At 38.3% G+C, this 24,079-nt stretch overlaps 1 protein-coding gene across 1 annotated transcript in view; it reads right to left on the bottom strand.

Annotated features, from left to right (window-relative positions):
* Nucleotides 1-1,870: 1,870 nt before the first annotated feature.
* Nucleotides 1,871-24,079, bottom strand: part of RGS8 (regulator of G protein signaling 8) — a 30,043-nt gene continuing 7,834 nt past the window's right edge. Inside the window, exons 3-6 of the mRNA XM_070939270.1 lie at nt 19,769-19,870; nt 18,730-18,794; nt 3,321-3,487; nt 1,871-2,053 (exon numbers count right to left, since the gene is read on the bottom strand). Coding sequence (XP_070795371.1) covers nt 1,871-2,053; nt 3,321-3,487; nt 18,730-18,794; nt 19,769-19,870 — 517 coding nt within the window. The remainder of the gene's footprint in view (nt 2,054-3,320; nt 3,488-18,729; nt 18,795-19,768; nt 19,871-24,079) is intronic.

The following is a 24,079-nucleotide window of genomic DNA, read 5'->3' on the forward strand; positions in this document are numbered from 1 at the left end:
TAGGTGAAGTCTATTTTAAGCTGCAAATCTCAAGTTATGAAATACAACATCTGCTGTACATACATAATTGGGCATGCTGCTGTAAGGGAAGAGAAATGTGGGCTGCATGATGTCTAGTATCTATCTGTTCACGCAAACAGAGCTTCAAGATAGGGCATTTCATCAAAAGAGGGATATTTTCCCCCGCAAAGCAGGTTCCCTAGAAACAGGGTCAGAGCACTAACATCAGTTTGATAATAATAAATAACAGCCGTGGGGTGGGGGGAACACTGCCATTCAATCCCCCAATGTGAAGAAAATGATAATTTTTCATCAGAGTCTGGGATGTTCTGCAACTTTGCCTTTTTCCAGTTGAAGCTCTTAAAGGAATAAAACTGAGATTCACACTCAGAAGTGCTCTTCCTTGAGGCAAAACAAAACAAAACAAAACTCACAATTTTTGTTCCAAAAATGTTACCACCCAACTGGGAGTTTTGAAATAATCAAGTGAGGGAAGCTGCAGCCATTTGTTCTTACTTGTTAACTAAATATTCTAGATCAGGGGTCCCCAACCCCCAGCCCGTGGACGGGCACCGGTCCGCGGCATGTCAGAAACTGGGTCGCACAAACAAGCAAAGCCCCATCCACGAGATGCAGGCAGCACAAGAAACCATAGCCCCTCTGGTCCACAGAAAAACCTCTCTCCACGGAACCGGGCCCTGGTGCCCCAAAGATTGGGGACCGCTGTTCTAGATCCAGTCCCAAGGGAATTCCCAGAAATTCCTATTAACAAAACAAGTCTTCCTGGGCAAAAAGTAATCTGTTACTTCTAATACCCATCTACCATTTTAAAAAATCTAGCACCTTGGACAAGTTGTCCAGTAACAGAACTAGCCATGTTAATCAAGGTTGCTTGGTCCATTCCGTGCAGGAAACAGATGTTTTGACCAAGAAGAAAGACCTTTGCCTCCTTAGTCTAAAATATGAAAAATATATTCAGAAATCCTTGCCAGTACCAGTCTTACTATCAGGCAATGTGGAGGAGTTACTTTAAATTACACACTTTTTTCTCTAGTGTCCATTTGTACAAATTATTTTCTAAAAAACGTAATCTTCAAAATATTGATGGGAAGACATTGAATTTCACATCCAGTTGTCATTAGTTCAGCATTTCTATTTTATACAGAGAATAAAGTGGGATGGGGATATGATCCCATATGACCCACCAGATGCTGCTTCCAGCAGTCACCATCGTAAAGGATGCTCAGACATCTGGAGGTCTGTGGGTTTTTCTATCTCTAGCCTATAAACTGAAATTATATGAACCTGAATTATTTGGAAACAACAATTGGCAATATCATTTTATGTTCATTCAAAATCGCTCTCCCCAGTTCAGTCCCCACTGGATGTGTTTGGGCTGCTGGAAATACCAGAAGCTGCAACCTCAAACAAACAGATTGGAGATGTTAAATACAACTATAATTCTCTGACATGCTTTCCTTCCAGCAACATTTCAGAAAATAGTCCAATATGATCATTGTTCTTAACTCTACTTTTACTTCAATTCATTGATTTGTCCAGATATATTGGAATATGCTAGAAGCTTCTATCAGGGTTGGACTAAGGATTTTACTGCTATACATATGCATGGTCTTCACTTAAAATATGGACATGCATACATAGAACGATGAGGATCCAAAGACAGCACTGGATTCATACTGTGAAATGTTTTATCCATGTACACAACTCAATTTCTCCATGCTTCTTCCATTTCTCCTCCTTCTATTGCTGTTGTAAGAAAATGAATTTAACATCACACATAGAAATGGATGTGGCTAGTGCAAGAAGCTTGTGGTGTCTAAGGAGGACACTCCTCCTCCTGATCCCTGCCCTAGCTGAGCCTCCTCTGGGTTTGAGACAACAGGTCTGTATAAATTTTGGACCTCAGGAACCTGGGATAAGAGTCTTTTTCCATAAGGCTGTGAATTTTCCCTTGGGCTTGGTCAAAACATGATGGTGATGGTTCTTCTAGATTCCTTCTTGTCTCTTCTCTTGTCTGGAAGTCTATGTTTACCTAAGGAGAGAAAAACATAAAAATAATGTATATAAAATAATTATTTTCCTATTTCTTTCATTTGAATGTAGCAGTTTTGTTACATAGTCAGAAACAAATATTTTGTTTTCATCTAAACAATGAATCTAATATCAGGCTTGCTGACGTATTGATGACATTACAGAATATTGACTACTTGTATTACCAACTTACAATTTTTGTAAACAACAGTCTGTGTATGAAAATAATTATTAATCACAATTATTTCCTATCCTTCCCTTTCACCATGAAACGTAGTGACTGTGAGGCAGTGATTATCTCAAAATCTAACACACTTCACAGGGCTGTGTGGATAAAGTGATATGCAGAGAAGGCAAGCATATATCCTTGGATTTGTTTTCTTCAAATATTCAGAATAATATGATTTTAAAGACACTTTAGGTGTAGTGCAGTTTATTCAAAGATGACTGAGCCATCATCAGAGTGATCATGGTTTCTTCAGTTGCCACAGTAATACCACAGAACTTTAAGGATCCTTAGTGGGGGGGGGGTTCTAAATTTTTTTACTACCGGTTCTGTGGGCGTGGCTTATTTTGTGGGCATGGTTTGATGGTCATGTGACAATTCTTTAGGATTTAGCAGAGGTACTGGTCTACCAGGCTTTTAACTGCTTGCAGAGCTGTACCAGTCTAACCATTTGTCTTTGGAGGCACTGGTCTACTCAATTGTTTTTGGAGGCACCGGTCTACTCAATTGTTTTTGGAGGCACCGGTCTACCCATTTGTTTTTGGAGGCACTGGTCTACCCATTTGTTTTTGGAGGCACCGGTCTACTCATTTGTTTTGGAGGCACCAGTCTACCCATTTGTTTTTCGAGCGCACTGGTCTACCACCACTGCGCCTTTTAACACTGATCAGCCGTAGGTCGGCCCTTTGAAGCCCCACGGCAAGAGTTTAAACAGTTTTTTTCCTTCTAGCCAATCAGCTGGGACTCGGGAGGCAGCAAATAGATTGGGGGTGGGGCCAAATAAAAGGTAAGAATAATGCAGTAGGGGGACGGAGGGGCGGGGGGGCGGGGGGCCCCAGATCCCGAACAAAGAGAACTGGTTCGGTGACATCATATCGTCACCGCTACCAGCTCAGCCGAACCGGACCGAACCGGGAGGAACCCACCACTGATCCTCAGCCCTAAAGGTAATGCTGAAGTACTACATTTGATGAACTCAAGAGGAGCACCCTCAGTTCCCAGTCATATCCTTCTCAGCTATCCATGCCTTGCATCTGCTAACCTCTCGCGGTGCTTGCACATCAATAAATTCTTCAAAAATCCGGTGGGCCTTGGTAGCTAGTTTGGTAGTTGATCGTATCTTCTTGAATTCCTCGCATGCCAGCCAGAACTCCAGGTTTTCTTCACTGAATTCTGTCTTCAGAAAGGCACGAAATGCAGCCACTCCATCTGGCAAAAATATTTTAATATGGTTCAGAAATAAAGGTGGCTGCTATTTTCTATTGTGGCATCCTTGCATGAATCAATGATTGCAGAGTAAAACAATAGAAATTAGCAATTCAATATGATTCAGTCCACATTGCTAATAATTGGGAGCATGGACATATCCACACTTAGTGCTTACTCCCTGAACTTCTTACTTTTCCTTTTGTACATATGAGTGGGTTTTTTTTTAACTAAGTCCACTGGTATACTATTTCATCATTTTTCACATCAATTGAGGTATGAAGGCATGACCCTCAACTTCCTAATAGTCTAAATTATCTCTGGATTATTTGTGAACTGTGGTTGAAACTCTTGTATTTCAAGTGACTGGGAAAATCAAATTGTGCACTGCTAGGAAACCTTTTTAAAAATACAAAGAGGAGTGGGGGTGGGGGAGAAAAACAATGTTTTTAAAAGTTTCTGACAGATTTCAACCAGCAATCTTCCATTTACAAGACAATAATTATGGCCATTTCAGTATTATTGCTTTCATGATAAATGTAATTATAAAAGATATTAGACATCATGGTAAGCACTGAGTCAGTTGAAATGGTATTCTGCTTCTGTGGGGTAGTCAGCGCACCGTGATGTTAGCCTGCAACAAACAGAAGCCTATTGTCCAAAATGGTTCCTTGCCCTTTCCAATGAGAGATCACGATAATCCTTAAGCACATTATTTGCAAACATTAAAAAAGTATTCATGGAAAAGCCAAGTATAGTATTTGGGCATTCTTGGAGAGAGAGAAATCTATCTCTGCTCTCTTGGATGAAAGGCATTGAGAAGGGGAAGTAGATCCTGCTGACTCCCACTTTTCTACCCTAGCTCACTGCAGGTTTCACTATACCGGAACATGCATTTCCTTTCCAACAATTTCCACTATTCTAGGCATAGGCCAGAACCTTCCCACCATTGTTTTAAAACTGGAACTTCAACATAGGCTTGGCAGGGATTTCACCCTGAAGGTTTCCGTTGAAGGTGCTTGATGAGGCCAACACTACCAGTCAAGGGAATCCCATTAGTGAGTCACTTCCTCTTTGTCTGTAGTGAAAGTGAATAGCAACATCTGTTTAATCAAATCTTCCATTCAGGCCATAGCTAGAGAATCAAATCAGAAATGGTCGAATACAACCCACGCTACCACTTCAATATCCTGTTGTGTCTTTCTGAGGAATGTATCGTACCAGAAAAACAAACATGAGTATCTTACTGAAATAGGTTACCATTTGAGAAACATAATTGGATCGAAGATCAAAATAAGATTTATTTATTTATTTATTTATTTATTTATTTTTATTTTATTAAATTTGTATACCGCCCTTCTCCTGCTGGACTCAGGGCGGTGCACAGCCAAAAATAAAAAAACATTCCAATACAAAATTTAAAATTTTTAAAAGAATTACACAACTTTGGCCCAAAATTTAAAACATCCCAACTAAAACCCATAGACAATTAAAAATCTAACATCTCAAAAGATGAAATGAAGATTGTGATTGAATGGAATATTGTACCTGGATAATCTCTGAATCTGAATGATTATTTATAAAGTATTTCTGATTCCCATTGTGTTTAAAAACAAGTACCTTTATTCCAATCCTTAAACTAACGAGGGAGGAGGAGAGGGAGAGGGAGAGGGAGAGAGATTTGCTGCTGGCTACAGGTAGTGATGTTAGTGTCCTTACTTCTTTAGTGCTTGAAAACTGTGATATTTTGAGCAATAGAAAAATAGGCCTTTAATAATAGTGTTTGCATTTCCTGTTCAGCAGGTTCTAAGAAATTCTGCCTCTCAAAATACTATAGTTACTGATTTTCTATTAAAATAAATTAGTTGTGATTCAACTGATTTCTCCCAGAGGTAGTCAACCTATATTTGGACTGTACAACTGCGGGTTATAAGTGGGGCTTCTGCAAACAACAAAACATATCCACCCAGAAAGCAGAGAGTCTGATTGTTGCTGTTATTACACAGAAGAGGCAGTAAACCCTATCATTCTTTATCTGAAATTACATAGATTTATCACTTCGGAAGCTGAGATTGGCTTGTTTGTTGCTCAGTGCATTATGCCAGGCCAGCCAATGTGCTTAGCCAATGATTCAGTATATTAGGTGAATCTAGTGTGTTCAGTTAGCCATAATACTAATTTTATTTGTTATTTTATATATTCATTGAATTTACATCCCACCTTTTCTCTTTAAGTGCAAGATAGCCTACCTGGAGTCTTCTTTAGTTTTATCGCTTAATAACATCTTTTGTGAGATGGGTTGGGCTGAGTGAAAATAACTGGCTCAGAGTCATTGAGTGAGCTCCATGTTCAAATGAGAACTTGTACCTTGATCTTCCTGGTCTAAATCCCAACACCATAGCCATCACTCTGGCTCTCTTAGCACAATATGTAAACACAGCCAGAAAGAACAAATCCTAAGTCTTCTTGAGGGATGAGTTACCCCCAGTAAAAGGGGCCACTTCAGGCACTTATGAAACCAGTATGTTCTGATACTGGCTTTGTAAATGCCTGAAGTGACCCCTCTTACTGGACGTAACTCATTCTACATGTCTCAAGAAGATTTGGGATTGATTCTTTAAGAGATTTAAGAGATTGAGCAATAGACCCATTTTTTCATTTTACCCTCTATGACCACCAAAATGGAATGGACAACCTCTTCTGTAAGTAAAGATTCTTCCTGGGAGTAATGGCTCTGGAAAATCACTATGCTAAATCAAGTAGAGAGCTTTACAGGTAGAAGTTCTTCACTTTAGGTGGCCACCCCTGCTACTTATGGAAAATGATGTGAAGCTGGCATTTATCCCTGCTCTTCCTTTACTCAAAGAAACTGCAGAGGAAGGCAAATAATCCCTTGTATTCAATCTTCTTTCAAACCTTGAGTGAATAATATATATTTTTTCTTTCCTCTTTTAGAAGGCTCCTCTGTCTGATCATGAAGCTCAAGTGAGTTGAATTATGACTACAAATAGCTTTTGGGCTTAGCTTTGCCAACTTCTAAATGTGATGTTATAATAAATGCGAAATAATGATTGTTTTGCTAGGCTCAGGAAAGTGGGAGGCTTACTTAGTAACTGCCAAATGAGTTCCCAAATCTCCACAGTTCGGATTCTGTCAATATGCAATTCTCTCTCACGTGGTAAGATAATTCAGTCTTATCTTCATTTTGTCACTAAATACCTGCTTGTTTTGAAATTCTAATAGTATTTTGAAATACAGTTAGCAATATTTTATCTCTGTGGAAATTGTGGATACTGAAGGTGGGGTTTTTTTTGTTGAAATATGATTTATTTTATTTATTTATATTCCACTATTATTATTTTTATAAATAACTGAAGGCGGCAAACATACCTTACACTCCTTCATCCTCCTATTTTCTCCACAACAACCACCCTATGAGATGAGTTGGACTGAAAAATAGTGACTGGCCCAAAATCATCCAGTCATCTTTCTTGCCTAAGGCAGAACTAGAACTCACAGTCTCCTGGTTTCTAGCCTGGTGCCCTAACCACTAGGCCTTCTTTTTGTGCAGATCAAATTTAATACTGCTTCCTTGAGGATTGAGAATCAACCAATGCGTGTAGTTCATCAGGTGATACAAGTGCAGGTGGTCCTCGACTTACGACCACAATTGAGCCCAAAATTTATGTTGTTAAGAAAGACATTTGTTAAGTGAGTTTTGCCCCATTTTACGACCTTTCTTGCCACAATTGTTAAAGTGAATCACTGCAGTTGTTAAGTTAGTTACATGGTTGTTAAGTGATTCTTTTTCCCCATTGACTTTGTTGTCAGAAGGTCGCAAAAAGGGGATCACATGACCCCGGGATACTGCAACCGTCATAAATAGGAGCCAGTTGCCAAGCATCTGAATTTTGATCATGTGACCATGGAGTTGTTGCAATGGTCATAAGTGTGAAAAACGGTCATAAGTTGCTTTTTTCAGTGCCGTTGTAACTTTGAATGGTCATTAAACAAAACTGTGGCAAGTCGAGGACTATCTGTAGCTACTTAACATGTTTCTGACATTCCAGATTCTGGCAATCACAGGAGAACAACATTTTGACTTTAATAAGGAACCAGGAATGAAGCAGTCTGACTTTCACCCAGCATCATTTTCTAATTGTCTTGGGATGTTTTAAAAAAGAATAAATAATTTGGGCAGGAGATAAATGGGATTTTGAAATGCTCTTCCAAATTTAGAGGCTGATTTAAATTACTTTAGGAAAGGAGAAATTCTCCAATTGTTTCCCAAGGGAATTATCTGCCATGAAACATTGTTGTTAAAAGAAAAAAGAAAAAAAAAGCTCCCAGTGGGAGCCTTACTGTCACGTTTGCCCTTGAGATTTAATTGAACTCTGGGAATCCTGTGATACTTCAGTTTTTTTCCGGGGGTGGGGGAGGGAAATGTATAAAGGGCATTCATACACAATCCTTTGCTACTTTTTTTCAACTTTTTCTAAAGTTTTCTTCTCCTTTGAGATAATTTCTAATATATGTGTGTATATTTGTAGGTGTGTGTATATATACATAGGCATTTCATCAAACAGATTTAAAAGAAAAAAGAATTTTGTTGCCCAGCATTATGAGAAGATATTGTAATTGTAATTATTAATAATAGTTGATGCTATAATAATTAATGATCACAATTACAATATTTTCTCATAATGTTTCATGTATTGTCATCGTTGTCCCCCCCTTTTTTTTCTGGCGCTCTGTTTTCCAGCATCCTTACATAATTTGGAGTTTCTCAGCTAGACAGCTTGCCAGAGGACGTGAGGAGTTGAGCAGAGGCTGAAAAAAAGAGGAATACTTTCCCATGTTTGATAGACTGAAAAAAAACCTCTCTTTGCTTCAGAAAGCAATTTGGGGACGTCAGAGGGCAGACTAAGAGGCTGGAAGTAGGAGATCCGATACGGACCCCTGGCTGACTTCCCATCCTCGGTTTATTCTGGGATTATATAAAAAAAAAACATCTTAAGAAAAAAGAGCTTGACTCCTGGGAACTTGTTTCATTATTCTCTTTTTTTCTCGCAGCTTTTGAAAGCTAGTCTTCTTCTTTCCCCCTCCCCCACCCCCCAATCCTAATCTTCTCCCTGCTGGATGAGACTGCATATTTTGCATATATGCCTTCATCTAATTGAAAGAGGATTCTGTAGGATGGGTTCTCATTAACATGCAAGAAGCCATCAGTGAATTATGAGTGATGAGAATCATGTCATCTGTCCCGTATTATAACAATTATTATAATTATAACCGAATAACAGAGTTGGAAGTCTTCTTGGAAGTCTTCTAGTCCAAGCCCTTCCTCAAGGAGGAAACCTTATACCATTTAACATATAACAATTATTAGATACAAACAAGGAAAAGTGGAGAATAGGATGTATTGTATGGGTTTGAATAGTTGCTATACCTTTTCTTTGATGCTGGGCCAGAATAATCAGTCCTATGATTTTTGTAAACCTCAGGGGGCAACAGTGACTTAGAATTTTGGATTAACCTTTGGGCTGATGATAAAATCTCAAGTTTACTAAAATTAGAAGAAACAGGATGTAGCGAGGTTCCCATACAATCTCTCCCTCCCTCCCTTTCTCTCTCTCCCTCCCCTCCTCTCTCTCTCTCTGTCTCCCTCCCTCCCTCCCCTTCTCTCCCCCTTTCTCTTTCTCTAAAAAAAAAAGGATTGGCCAACCGTTCAATCTATGGTTTCGCTGTTCCAGTCAAAGTCTGAGGAAGGGAGGTTCACAAGAATAATTGCTCCCAAAAGTTTGTTCCTCTGTCCCTGGAATGTGATTGCAGTAACTGAAGCTCTATTTGAAGCTCCAAAAAATTTAAGTTGATGTCTGCAAAGGACAGAAATGGCCACCATCATCATGTATTTATTGTAAGACAATCACTCTTGACATTTGTCCACTGTGCTGGAGAAAATAAATCTAACAAACAAAATGAAGGGTGCATCCTTTTTCCTCCTTATCTTTTTGGACGTTCTCAGGACCAAATCCAGCTTCTTTCTTTGTCTAATTCCATTGGGCACAAATTAACCCACCCTACCTTCAAAGGCCCTGCAATCCTATCTGAATCAAAGGATAGAAGCCTTGCTCACAGTTCATAGTACAAGGCAGCCTCTACAAGGGAACTGCAATGTAGAAAATCCATCCTCAATCAGGGAAACTTTCCTGACGATTCTCTCTCTGTTAGCATGAACTCCTGCAACTTTTGAAAGGGTCCTTTTGCCAAGCAGTAGAAACAACCCCAGGTACACAGACAAGTACCTCCCTGACTTACTCAAACTGACCAGCAGATCAAATCCCCTAGGACTTCTTGCCTTGTAGCTTTCAACTTCTGTACAAAAAACCTTTGCTTTCCATTTATTTTCTTGTAAAAGAGGCACCCAATGATTGTTGCAATAAATATGGATACTTAGAATGGTGCTCAATCCTTCTGAATATTCCACAATATTCACTTTCTTGAAATGAGCCAAATATTCCCCATCTTTCTTTTTAAGCTGAGAAATGGCTTGATGAATGTATAGGCGTGATATTCTGCTTGATGAAGTCTGATAACATCTTTTTTCTGCTTTAACAATGACTTTTTCAGCTTTTTATCAGTTCATTCAAAAATGAAATGTTGTTTTTAGTTGCCTGTCTTTCCCAAATGATCTCCTTCATTCCCAACCATCTGCCCTGTATGTGCTAGGAATGGCAAGAATAAAGAAATTGATGGAATCTGTATGGATGGGATAAGTGAAGGAAGAGAAAATCATTTTCAAGAGACAAAAATAACCTTTCTGTTAACGTGACTTCTTTAGCAAAAAGCTGAAAATACAATTTAAGAAAGCTGGAAATGATTTGGGAGGATCCTTTCTCCTCAGGTCATGCAGACATGTTTTTACTGCCCTGCTCTCTTGTCCTGTATTTCTAAACAGTTGATAGTCTGCCTTATTAAAATACCAAACTGCAGAAGTCTTTCATGAAAGATAAAAGCAGAAGGTATTTACAAAAGAACAGCAACACTTTCATAGTCACCTCAGCATTTTAGCTGGGGTGGGAACATTACCTGCCCCCAAGGCTCTCAGCAGAGATGGTGATGGAAACTAATCAAGGAGAGAACCAACCTAGAACTGAGGAGAAATTTCCTGTTAGTGAGAACAATTGATCAGTGAAACGACTTGCCTCCAGAAGTTGTGGGTGCTCCAATACTGGACGTCCATTTGTCTGAAATGTTAAAAGGTTTCCTGCTTGAGCAGGGATTTCCCTAAAAGACCTCCAAAATCCCTTCCAACTCTGTTATTCTGTTATCTTGACCAGAGTTTCTCAATCTCAGCAATTTGAAGATGTGTGGACTTCAACTACCGTTATTCCCCAGCCAAGAATTTGAAGTCCACAAGTCTTCATGGTTGACTGGTGAATTCTGAAGTTGAAGTTCACATATCTTCAAATTGCCACGGTTGAGAAACACTGATGCAGACTGTGCAACTGTCACTCCATTAGCAGATTAAAGTTGACAACTTCCCTCACATAAACACATATTTAAAATAGCACGCTTGATTCTGTCTCTGGGATTGTGAGCTTCTTTGCCAGTCTAAACAGCAGCCAGTGAAAAAACAGGAAGTTCCAAGGTGACTTTCATGAATTAATCCAGGCATTCCAGGAAGGAAAAGGCAATGGTGATACAATTAGAGCACACACTTCCGCCCAGTCCCTCACATGATAAGGATAATTTTTGCAACCATGAACCTTTTCTATTCCCAAAGGATTTAGAATTCTGGAACTGTGTATGACTGAAACAGAGCAATGGATCAGTTACCCCGTCTCATATACAAGAAGCTTATTTCTTTCTCCCCAGAATGCTGAGGGGGCCTTAATAATCCTCACATTGGCCTTAATATCCATGCCTTGTCATTTCAAGTCCTTTTCTTCTCAGCTATTGGAGCTGAGCTAAAAGAAATTTATTTGAGGCTGCAAAGGCAAAGACAATTTAGCTGCTCATTTCTGTAGGCCTGGTTTTGATTTAAAAATGAAGTCTCTCTCCCCCCGCCCCCACCTTATCTGTAAAAGGGGCAAGACAACTGATTTTTTAAAAATGGGTACTTTGGTCCTTTATCTACATTCATAAATAAACCTTTAAATGTGATTTGGCATTTTTAACTAATCAGTTATTTAAAACAAAAACAACAACCAGAGCCCTGCGATTGGTATTTGACTGTATCTTTTTTAGAGTGTTCCTTTTTTTAAACCTGGCAACTGCATAGAAAAGTTTAAAAATTTGGGTTCAGAAAAACTGGAGGCTACTAGGAATGTCCAGCATTGCCAAGTTGAACAGGAAGGATGAGAAAAGGGGAAATCTCCCTGCAGCAAAGCCAAACAATTCCAATCAGGATTTTTCTCAATGTCAGTAAGTTGTCGTCAGGCTGTGGATTTGAGGATAGATTCATCCCACTATGACCCGGAAAAAACACAGCTAGCCTTGAAGAGATGTAGCGTGAGCTATACTGTTTTTTTTATGCCTATCCCAGCAACTTGTCGAAAGAAATCTTCATTTGTTTGGCCAAATATATTCTTAACAACCGGACAAGGAAAACAAGTTTGTTCTATCTCTCTGCCATTTCAGCTCTCCTCCCTTCCTTTCTAGGAGCAATTCCCTTTCTATTTTCCTCCCACTTTTGAGATTTAGTATCTAAAGTAAGAGACTTCACATCAATGATATGGCCACAGGGAAGATAACAACTCACAGCAAAGGAGAATAGATTCACTGTGACAAATTCATCTCAATGTCAGAAATATCAGATTATAACTAGTATATATGAAATGGTCTTTATTAGTCAATTGCTGCAGATACAGCTTTGTTATTATTTCAAACCTAATAATCTTTACTCATGCTGTGCTTAGCAAAGAGAAGGGACTTCAAAGTCCAGCAATTTTGTCAGGAACTGCTATTCTTTGTGCACTCATATTTTACAGAGTATTTTGTGCTGTTCTCCCATATTTTTTCATTTTTTTTAAAAAAAATAATGAAACGTAACTGTAGTGGTAACCTGCTTAAATGTGTGCTTAAAAATGGCACAAAACTTTTGAAGCTTTTAAATATCTGTGACCTTTAATTAAAATTGTTCTATTTATGAATGTAACCCATTTCCTATTGAGCACAGGTAGACAATTAGCACAGAAGAGCTAATTATGTGTCAATGTAATCACCAGGAATCAAACTTGATTTTATCATTTTTTTAAAAAGCTATTAATAGCTCCAACATCTATTTCTGTTCCAACATGGAAAACGGGCTTTGTTATTGCTTTCCATTCATTGTTACTGTTTCTTCATGCAATTGTTTACAGCAAAATAGTATTCCTCTATAAAAAGAAGAGGAAATTGGTAATCCTACTTCTTGTAGGAAGACAAACTGTCATTTTAATAACACCCAGAAATACTGTCCAATAATTAAAACAAATATATCAATAATCCCCACCAATTCTCAACAGGAAACACTAAGCAGGCTGAACTTGGTAGTAGAGGGGTTTTTTTTAATTAACAAAACTTGAGAACTTTTACTGAGTTTAATCTACATATGAGTAAATGTTGTAGCGGGATATTGTTCAGGACTGAATGATATAAAATCATTGTACATGTGGGAACCAGTTTGATATAATGCCAAGCCAGAAAACAGGAGAGCATATGTTCTAGTAACTAGTTCCACTTTAGGCATGAAGTCCTTTACGTGACTTGGACCAGTTATTCTCTGAAGATGAAGGAAACCACTCTTAAACATCTTGCCAAGAAAACTGTATGGGCTGACTTAAAGGCATACACAAAATAGTCCATGAGTGGAAGCTTTCTTTATTCCATTTCCAATTAATTGAGGAAAAGCTGAGGCATTATTAAAATAAGCTGGAAGAGAAACAACCCAAATGTTGTTTTCCTGAACTGTCATTGGCAGTTTATGAAGACATCAAATGGTAAAGAAGTAATGTTTGAAATGGAGTCCCAGTGAGTTGTTTCTATTTAGAGGAAGTCTAATGCTGTAATTTTAATAATAGAAACACTAGCATAGGAAATGCTGGTGTATCTTTCAGTTTTGTCTGACCTCTTGTGTTCAAGAGGGATTTTCTATTTAATATGTAGGCACTCATTTTTCAACTGATTTTTGGAATGCAAACATTTACCAAACAGGTGAAAAACTACTCCAGAGCTTGGTAAAATCACAAGAAATTGTCTCTCATTGGAATTTTTCCCTCCAAGTTCCAAACTGAGTTATATTTTAAACTTAACAGGATTATTTTTATTCAATTCAACCTAATGGTGTGTGGGTGTGTATTTATACATACACATATACATATTATTTATAATTAGAAAGATGTAAAAGGCTTAGGACTTGGCAGTCCATGTGTTTCTCCAAGAGCTGGATGACTCTCCAAAAACATAACAGAACAAGATCAAATATGATGTTGAGAGAAACACCAGCAGCAAGTATGGAGCTCAGGGTAGATCAGTTTGGAAGCTGCAGCATTGGTTCCTAGAAGAAAGTTGCCTCATCTTGGTTTCAAGAAAAAAGTGAACCATGAGAAGATGGTAGGACAGAAAAAAGTAACAGAGAGAAGAGCTCCTTATCTCATACTTTACTTCAATCTTCTCCCCAAATGACATGTTCAAGTGGACTTAAGCAAAATGATTGACAAAAGGAGAGAGAGGTATTCAAGGTAAGTAAAAAGATGGTTACTATAACTGTGTTTAAGTCCTTAGGATCAGAAAAAATCATATAGAAGAGTCTTCAAAGAAATTGCAGATGACATGGTGATATTTTAGGAAACATAGAGAAACATGGGTGACCTTGGGCCAGTTATCTGTTTTATCCCAACTCACCTTCCAGGGATGGTTATTGTGGGGAAAATAGGAGGAGGAAGATATTTGCTGCCTTATTTGTAAAAATAAAGGCAGGATACAAATAAAAAAAAAATTACTGCTATGACATTACTAATGATGTATAGTAACTTCCTTCTTTAAATTTTTATGGATAGTGTTTTTTGTAATTTTCTAAAGCTGATTGCTTCCCAACAGTTCAAACCTTGAGACAATCTTTAGTTGAAATAAAGGAGGGAGTCAATAATAAGAAACTGACAAGAAACTGAATCAGAAGATTGATTCTCTAATTCAGTTATTATCAGGTCAAATAGAGATTTTTAGGAAGTGAGCGCTCCCTGTCTGATCACATGAAATCCTTTAAATCTGATGAGGCTTTCTTCACTTCTGCAGTGATGCTCCTCTTTTCAAAACAATAAAATTACTTCTGGGTTGAGCATTTCTTCCAGCCAACTCTCCTCTTCTATTTTCCAGCTACATAGAAACTGATCTTCTGAACTGTCTCTCGGGGTGATAATGGGCTCGTTAAAAGTGAATGCACTGGGATTTGATAAAAGAAATTATTGGTGCTCCTGGCCCTCCCAGACCTGTAGTTTTTGACACTGTTTAACCTGTTGGAATGAGGTATGCATCTGAGAATACTTCTGAACTCATTTTACAATTGTGCAGCTGCACCCTTATAAAGACTGGTAATCCAGCTGCCTCTATTCTCAATAAACTCAGTTCTGACTATAATAACACGTGCCTTAGTTACAGATCTCAATATAATAACACAAGCCTTAGTTACAAGTAGATGGGATTAATTCAGCATGTTCTTGTAGACAGTAAGGAAGATGACCTTGATAGAGATATGCAAAAGCTGTTGCGTAGGCAAAAGGTGCTAAAACATTTTTTTTAAGTCCACAATGTCCAGATAACATTTGGAAGCAGCTCAGACAGACATCTCCCTATTCCACAGAAAAAAGAAAGGGAGGTGCAGCACAATGAGACTTGCAAGATTCACGTCGGCCCAATGAAGTAGACTAGACAATGAAATCAACTCCACAGGTATGCTAAAACCACTTTATTGATAGTGGCTATAATAACAGAATCTTGCAAAACTTATTGTGCTACACTTCAGAAGGAGCTGCTGATATAGTTCTACAGAGGAATTATTGAGTCTGTCATCTGCACCTCCATAACTGTCTGGTTTGGTTCTGCAACCCAACAAGACAGACACAGATTTCAGAGGATAATTAGAACTGCAGAAAAAACAATTACTACCAACCTGCCTTCCTTTGAGGACCTGTATACTGCACGAGTCAAAAAGAGGGCTGTGAAAATATTTACAGACCCCTCACATCCTGGACATAAACTGTTTCAAATCCTCAAAATGACGCTATAGAGTACTGCACACCAGAACAACTAGACACAAGAACAGTTTTTTCCTGAACACCATCACTATGCTAAACAAATAATTCCCTCAACACTGTCAAACTAGTTACTACGTCTGCATTTCTCATAGTTCCTATCACCCATCTCCTCCCACTTATGACTGTATGACTAGCCTTGTTGCTGGTATCCTTACGATTTATATTGACAGTTTCCTAAAATGATTTGATTGCTTATTTGTTCCCTATGACTATCATTAAGTGTTGTACCTTATGATTCTTGATGAACATATCTTTTCTTTTATGCACACTGAGAGCATATGTACCAAGACAAATTCCTTGTGTGTCCAATGACACTTGGCCAATAAAAAATTCTATTCTATTCTATTCCTTCTCCTTATATTTCTGTGAATTAGTGAGGTGTCTATCTGAGTTGCTTCCAAATGTTTTCTGGCTTTCAATTTACTTTGCAAGGATACATGGTTTAGTCAAGTTGACATAACCACTTTTCCTACACAAAAATCCTCTTCTATGCTTTTCATATGTCCAATGACAAAGTATATCTATTATTTATTATTCAGATCATTGACATGCCATGATTCCCCTTTCTCATAAAATTAGTCAAAGCCATTTATAAGATCTAAAAAGCATAAAACCCATAATCATTAAAACTATTTTCAACAAGTTTAAAGCAACCATAAATATAAAGCAAGCAGCTAATTAGTATATATATCCTTCATGTTACTAATTGGCTATTTCCTTTATTTTTATGATTACTTTGTTGAAAATAGTCTTAATATGTATATGATGACTGCTTAGACAAGTCTCTGCAGTTTACTTGACAAGGTTTTTGGAAGACACCTGCTTCCTAGGTCTGAGAGAAACGACTGGCTCAAAATCAGCCAGGTGGCTTTGTGCCTATGGTGAAACTAGAATTCATGTTCCTTGGTGCCTTAACTACTATACCAAACATTAAACAAAATCAAAATCAAATATTTCTTTAAAAGAAATAAGTTAACAATCTAACTACGGTTAGCTAAGATATGTGGTAGGTTCATAAAAATTACAGCCATGTGTATAATATCAGCAAATATGTTGATATGTTGAAATATGTCAGTGTATCAAAATAATATTTTCATGACTACCACTGGGATAATAGGTTGGTTATAAATGACACAAAGCAAGTTGATTATATGGCTTCACAGATTCAAATAAAATTATATGGAAATGGCAGATTGTAGGTTTTTCTTGCTGAACATAAATTATATTGTGCGCCATTTGAAATAAATAGCTTTTCATACTAAACAATGCTGTGGGTGGAAATCTGCAGCCTACCTTAGCGATCTGAATGCCCAATTTCCACTCATTTTAATTAACTTATTAGATACTTCTGAAAAATCCCAAAACTCCTTGTTAAGATGGGAATAAAAAGAGGGAACAAGACTCATGATGTGAGGGGACGTTCCTCTCTAGCCAATAATTAGAACATGTGGGGTTACTGTTGAAAAATAGCATACGTCTCTTTTAGGTCTCTAATGTTATTTTCAGCAAAAATTGTTGCATGACATGCCATTATGCTATAAAGTTTCCCAAAGCTTGACAACTATATTCAGGAGAAAGAAGGGTTGATTAAAATTCCCTAAGAGGTTTTATTTATTATGTCTGACCAAATAAGAGGGTGACATCTCAAAGAGAGATTTGCAGTATAGATGGGTTGGGGTCAGTATGGATAGCATAGGTAGGTTGGGGCCAGAATTCACTCTTGCATCCTTTAAATACAGCTGGAAATCAATATATTATCTCTTCATTTTGCCGATTCAGAAATACTGGAATAAAGAGTGATCTGTGACAGGGAAGGTGAGACTGGAGCTCTGTTAGTCCTGGTTTTAAAATAGTTCCTCTTCCAAAACAACTTAGCCACAATAACTCAGCCACAGTCAGCTGAGCTGCCAAAGAAAGATGAATCGGATCTGAGTGTGGCGAAAAAAGGAAGACCATTCTGGTTTGGTGACAAAAAGTGCTGGTTTATACTGGGGACACCCTGTTCCAGTGCACCTTCAACCATGGAAACTCACCTAATCATTTTATGTTAATCACTCTTTCTCTCTGCAGAGGAAAATTCCACAGTAGGTAACCAGAGCATCCCACAAAAAGTTGGAAATACATTCTATAAAGGCACTCAAGTCACTATCTGTTCAATTGTCCACCTTCCTGTCCATCAGTAAGATAACTCTCCCCAAAATTAAGAGAATAGGACTAAATATGATGTTGGTGGAAACCCCGACCAAAGGAAGATCAAGTTTGAAAATGGAAAGTTGAGAGTTGCAAGGAGAAGAATTTTTTTTAAAAATCCCTCAATGAGAGAGGTAGGGAGTCCGAATGTCCCCACCTTCTCAATTTTGATCTGTATTCTTCCTCCTTCTCCTTCCCAAACATGTGACCACTAGTCCTTGCTATAATTAAGACTTTGGAAATAATTCTATAAGCTGCATTCTGCTTCCTTTCCCTAGCTCGTTTATGTAAAAACTAGGGCTAAGGAAATGCACATAGCACATAATATATAAACATGGTTTCCCTATCTTTTATTTTTTCATTCCTGATTTGGAATTTCTATCACTTTTTTATAGCTGTAATGGCTGTAAACTGGGGGGAAACAATCACTATGGCTGATAAAAGCTGGTTGAAATGAAATTGGCCACCTCTGCTTTAAAAAAAAAATCTGAAATACATTTTGTCACTTGAGAATAATAGCAACTGAAGTTGGTGGGGGGGAGTCACATTTATTTCCTCCTGGACTTGTCACAATCAATTTAAAACTCACCCATGTAAAGAAAATCCCCATGGTATCCAATCCACCACAGATTTTAAGAGAACTGAATCCCTCTCCTGCTGCATGTATAATTACTCAGTAATTCTTTATTAATAAACTAGAGGCACATTTTTAAGCATGAAGGCAAATAATTCATGTAAAGGATAGGCTTTTCTACTTACATTTATGAGTCAGGAGAACATCAAAAGAATCTCCCCATCTGGTAGCTTCTTCTGTGGATAATCTTCTATGGAGAAAAAGGGAAAGTCAAGAGCTTCAAAAATTGCCCTAAAATATTTTTTTAAAATTCTATAAATCTGATGTATCCATATTATGTACCTGAAATAATTTGGATAATATTACAGATAGCTTATTCTGCTATATCAGGTATAGGCAGAAGATATACACTCAATAGAGTCAAGAAGCTCCAGACTCCCAATTGTTGAACAAGAAGAGATCCCTACCATGACTAGCTTTTTATAAATTATAAATGAGTGGATTTCGTGGTGAATTAATTTTGATCTCAGTTCTGAATCAATTCTTGAACTAAGCATGGTTTGCTAGGCCATCTCTCCATGAAAAACTTTTAATAACTTTGCAGGATCACCCAGCCACTCTTGAAATAAGTCTCCTCACTATTGTTATTTTGGCACAATAGTGGTTGAAGGGCTCTAGAAGATAATGGAGGACAGCAGTGGGAAAATGGCATTAAAAGCATTCAGTCTCTAATGGTAAGGATAGATTGAGACTATTATTTCATTGGAATTTAGGTTGTGCGTGTGGAGGGGGGGACAATGATGACACATGCATTATGACATCAGTATGCAAATAACAACTTAGTTACTCCTATTGATGCAAGTACTTAATTGTAGTACTCGTATGAGAGCATTCCTACACACACATCCCATCATTTTGATACCATTTTTCCCCCCTATGTCCTTCTTGCCAGTTATTGCATTTCTCCCTATCTTGGTAAATTCCTTCACCTTGCCAATTGTTTTGTTGAAAATGGTATACAGGAAGCCAGGCTTGCTATGGTGAAAGGAAATCTGTAAATATTATTTTTATCCTCACTCATAAAATCATTAAGGATTCATCTTTTTAAAGATTCCTCCTGTGTCTCCTGAAAATGGTCAATCAGTAGGTCCTTGGCAAAGAATTTTTTTTTTTTTTTTTAAAGGAGAAAAATATCCCTCACTGAAAACAAAGGCCCCAACTTACTTCAAAGCCCGGGTTGGTTTGTCTGGAAGGATGGCTGTGAAGTCGCTGCATGAGTCTGACTTGTGAGACAGACAGCCCAGGCGAGTCCTCATCCCTCTGTTTCTGCAGTCGGTCATACACGATAGGGGAGCAAATGGGAGAGAAGGAAAAGGGATAACAATTAACACTAGTGCAAAAGAACACAAGAAGGATCTGTGCTTCCTCAGTCATTGGGTCCATTTATCTCTGTATTCTCTGTTAAATACTGGCTGGCCAGATGCTTCGTAAAAGCCCACAAGAAGAGCAAGAAAGTCATGCTGTATTGTTCATTTACTTGAAACTGGTAGAATCTGTAAACAATCCCAAAAGAGCATCTTCACCGAACTCAGCCTCACGGAAATTTAGGCTCTTGAGGGACGTCAGTTGTATGACACCTTAAGCTGCAAAGCTGATATGTTTTACATGTGCTTCACAAAATCATGTTTACAGTGGTTTTTTACTTTAAGCCCTAAGACCTCATCCCTAATGCTTGCTCCAGGTTATTATTTTTTATACTATTTCTATCATTTTCTTAAAAAACTGTTTATCTATTTGATCTTTTTATTTTGTATTTTTATAACTTTTATAAATCTCCGTGGCTTTGTAAGAGTAAGAGAGAATGATGCATGCACATATATACCTTTAATGAATAAACCAACTAACCAGAAATTCCACTTAACTACCAGCTTTGTTAACCTAACACTTTCGAAAGGCACCACTTCTCGTCTCCTGGCAACAAATTCCATACATTAGTCACTGAGAAAAAGGGTTTTCTTTTGTCTTTTCTAATTTATTTTACTGCCAATCAATTTCACTGAGATAATAGTGCTGCAGGGATGGGCAAAAACATCTTAAAAACAATTTCAGGAAGATAGCCTTATAAGTAGGAAGATATATTTGGTGCCTTTTTTACCTTCTGGGAATGTATGGAATATATAGAAAGCCAACCCAGGCATCAAACAGAACTACTTAGGTTCAGTAAGCTGGCTATGTTATATAGCTTTGAGTTGTCTCATTCTATTTATAAAATTGATATATCACTCATTAAACGTAAAGGTTTCCCCTGCCCAGTTGTGTCCAGCTCTAGGGATAGTACTCATTTCCATTTCTTAGCCAAGGGAGCCAGCGTTATCTGAAGACATTTCCATGATCATGTGGTCAGCATGACTATATGCAGAGTCACAGAATGCTGCTACCTTCCCACTGAAGCGGTACCTATTTATCACTTGCATTTGCACGCTTTCAGACTGCTAAGTTGGCAGGAGCTGGGACAAGTAATGGGAACTCACCCCATAGTGCAGTGCTCAGGTCTCGAACCAGGGTATCAGCTTTCCAGCTGACAAGCTCAGTGTCTTTAACTGCTGACCCATCGTTCATTAGGAGCGCTACAAAACCTTCAATGGGTTAAGAGATAGGCTACTGAGGAACTAATTATAATGAAGGCAATTATAGCAATTTCTATGTGCTGTTAAGAGCAGAAAGTTCCTTATTGTAGAGATTCTTCTGACTTCTCCAATACTTGAATTGATCAGTAGAAAAGAGCAAAGGCTTTTTCTTTGTTGCTTCTCAGAGCAGATGAAATAGACCTGAACTATAGCAAGATAAATTTCAACTGAATGACAGTAACACTTTTTAAAGCAAGAATATTGGAGAATAGAATTTGACAATCAAATACATGAAGCTACACATCATCTGTTACAGATGGTCTGCCTCTGGTTATCTCTCAAATTTCTTGGCCTAAAAAAATCCCCCTCCAAGCTACTATTGCATTTTTCTAAGAAATAATTGAAGAATAGGAGAAGTCAAATCTACTTGCAAATGATACTTCTACATGTGTATATCTGCATTCTACATGTGTTCATACACCTCTCTGTACTGTTGCCTGCAGGAAACGGAAGTTCAATACTATTATTTCCAATAGAATTTTTTCTTGAAGAAAGCATTGAAGGAGAGGGAAGGAAAGTGTGCCTTGTACTATACATTGTAAAGGGTGCAAAGCATTAAAGAAAATTGGATACAGGGAAAATCAGTTGCTATCTATTCTGACTGTTAAAATAGCTGTACAGCTTTTATTAGCCTTGTGCTACAGAAATTCTATTGACAAAGAAAACCCTACTATACAACATGCAGATTCAAACTTTCATTTTTAAAGGCCAGCATGGAAGAGGAAGTGTTTTATCTGGCTTCTATAAAGTCTAAAATAAAAGTTATATTTCAGATTGGTGTTATGAGGACTGCGAAATGCTAGTAATCCATGGATTATGAGCAATGGATCCAAAGCAGCTAGTTTTATGGAAGCCAAGAGATTTATGTAATAATATCTTTTAAAAAATCATGACTTAAAAATAAGGTCATAATAGTTTGAGATTGAATGTATGTCCCTCCACTATCCCCAAGGCTTGTAGAGAAGCGCTAGAAAGAATAAGTTATAGCTCAAGAGAAAACACAGAAACCTACTTTATATCTCTATTTTAAGTCACAACCAATTAAAATTTTATCAATGTTCTTTTAAATTATTTAATCATTTAAAAAACTTTAATACGGCTTTTTTTTTTTTTACATCTGGGAGATCCCCTTTGAAGCAGATGGAGCGCCAAAAGCTCTACAATCCAAATTATTTTTTAATTTTCAAACCCACCTCCCTCAGTTTTGGGAAATGAACCAACCTTAGAAATAACTCTATGCAACCCCAGAGAGCAAGATAAGGTTGAAAAGTTTGAGTTTTCTTTTCACTTTCCTCTTTCAAGGGAATCATGCCCACCAGGCTTAAAGCTGAATGATGTGACTATTGATTGCATCCTTATTGAGGCTGAAAGACAGGATAATAAATGTCCTGTTTTAATGAATGTGACCCAGCCACAGTTCAAGCAGAGGAGGAAAGTGAGAAGAGGCCATATGGCTTGGTTCCACTTCTCTCATAAAATCCTCAGCTCTTTGCCTTCATAAAATCAAACTTGGCAAGCAAATGCAAATGTGAAGAGTGAATAAGGGGTCATCTCCATTTCTCTCCATGAAACTGAATGTCAAAATATACACTGGTTAAAGAAGCATAAAGCTATGCATCTGTCGCTTTCTTTTGTGCTCCAGAATAACTGGGTAAGGGTTGCTTGAAAGGGATCACATTGCAGGGAAACCCAGAAGGGATTTAACACATACACACATACATAGACATGCACTCATATAGACAAGCCTCAAATTTTCCTCCCCTTATAGACAGTAATAAAAATATATAGAAAAAATCTTCTGGAGTTCCTATATCCTATATCAGGGAAAGGGAAACTATGACAACAAAAACAGTGGACAAGTAAGCTCGGTTCAGTGATGGGTTCTAACCGGCTTTACTATCGGTTCTCTTTGTGCGCGTGCTTCACACGCGATTGCCTCTTCGGTTTACTTTGCTCGCATGTGCGCCAAACTTGCTCTTTGCGCAAGCGCGTTACGAATCTGCCCAGCTGAGTACGGCAATCTGCTCTGCCGCACCTCTCAGCTGGGCGAAAAAAGAAGAAATATAAGGTCAGAATAACGTGGGGGCGGGCGGGAGGGCCCAGCTCCCAAAGAAAGAGAACCGGTTCGGCCGAACCAGGAGGAACCCATCACTGGCTCGGGTGTTTGATTAGCTATAATGTTCCAGTTGTATGTGGATGAGCATAGCTTCTCAGAACCTATCCTGGCTTCCTCTCCAGGAACAAAGAAGGGGAAGTTCATATAGGCCAGTGATGGCGAATCTTTTTGGCACAGAATGTTGAAAAGGGAGTACACGCGGCACCAAGCGCCGAAAAGGGAGCACTTCGCACACGTGTGCGCTTTTTAGGGTTGCAATTAGGAAGAGGAGCTGCCCAGGGGGCATCTGCGGGCTGGATAACTTTTGGTTTCCGGCGCATGCATGCACGCTGGCAAGCAAGTCTTCCAGTTCCTGCCACGCATGCGCACATGCCAATCAGCTGGCTGGCGCACATGCTCACACCAGGAAAACAGAAGACCAGCTCTTCCGGTTTTTCACACTGCCGCACAAAGGCCAGCTGATCGTTACGTGCGCATGCGCACCAGAAACCTGGAAGAGGAACGGGTGACGCTACATGTGCCAGGCGACACGCGTGCCATAGATTTGCCATCATGAATATAGGCTACTTTTCTAGGAAACTGGGTTTTTTGTTGTTGTTATTGAGGAATTCTCATACATTTTTCAATGATCCTCTCAAAAGACCTTGGAAACTATAGCCTCAAACTGTATCAGCTCTGAAAGATGCCAGATCTCTACAGACCTTTATCTCCTTCTCTTGACTCTCTCCTAGC

The sequence above is a fragment of the Pituophis catenifer genome, unplaced genomic scaffold, assembly GCF_029215685.1.
Source record: "Pituophis catenifer annectens isolate HBS135680 unplaced genomic scaffold, rPitCat1.0.hap2 SCAF_3, whole genome shotgun sequence".
NCBI classification, from domain to species: Eukaryota; Metazoa; Chordata; class Lepidosauria; order Squamata; family Colubridae; genus Pituophis; species Pituophis catenifer.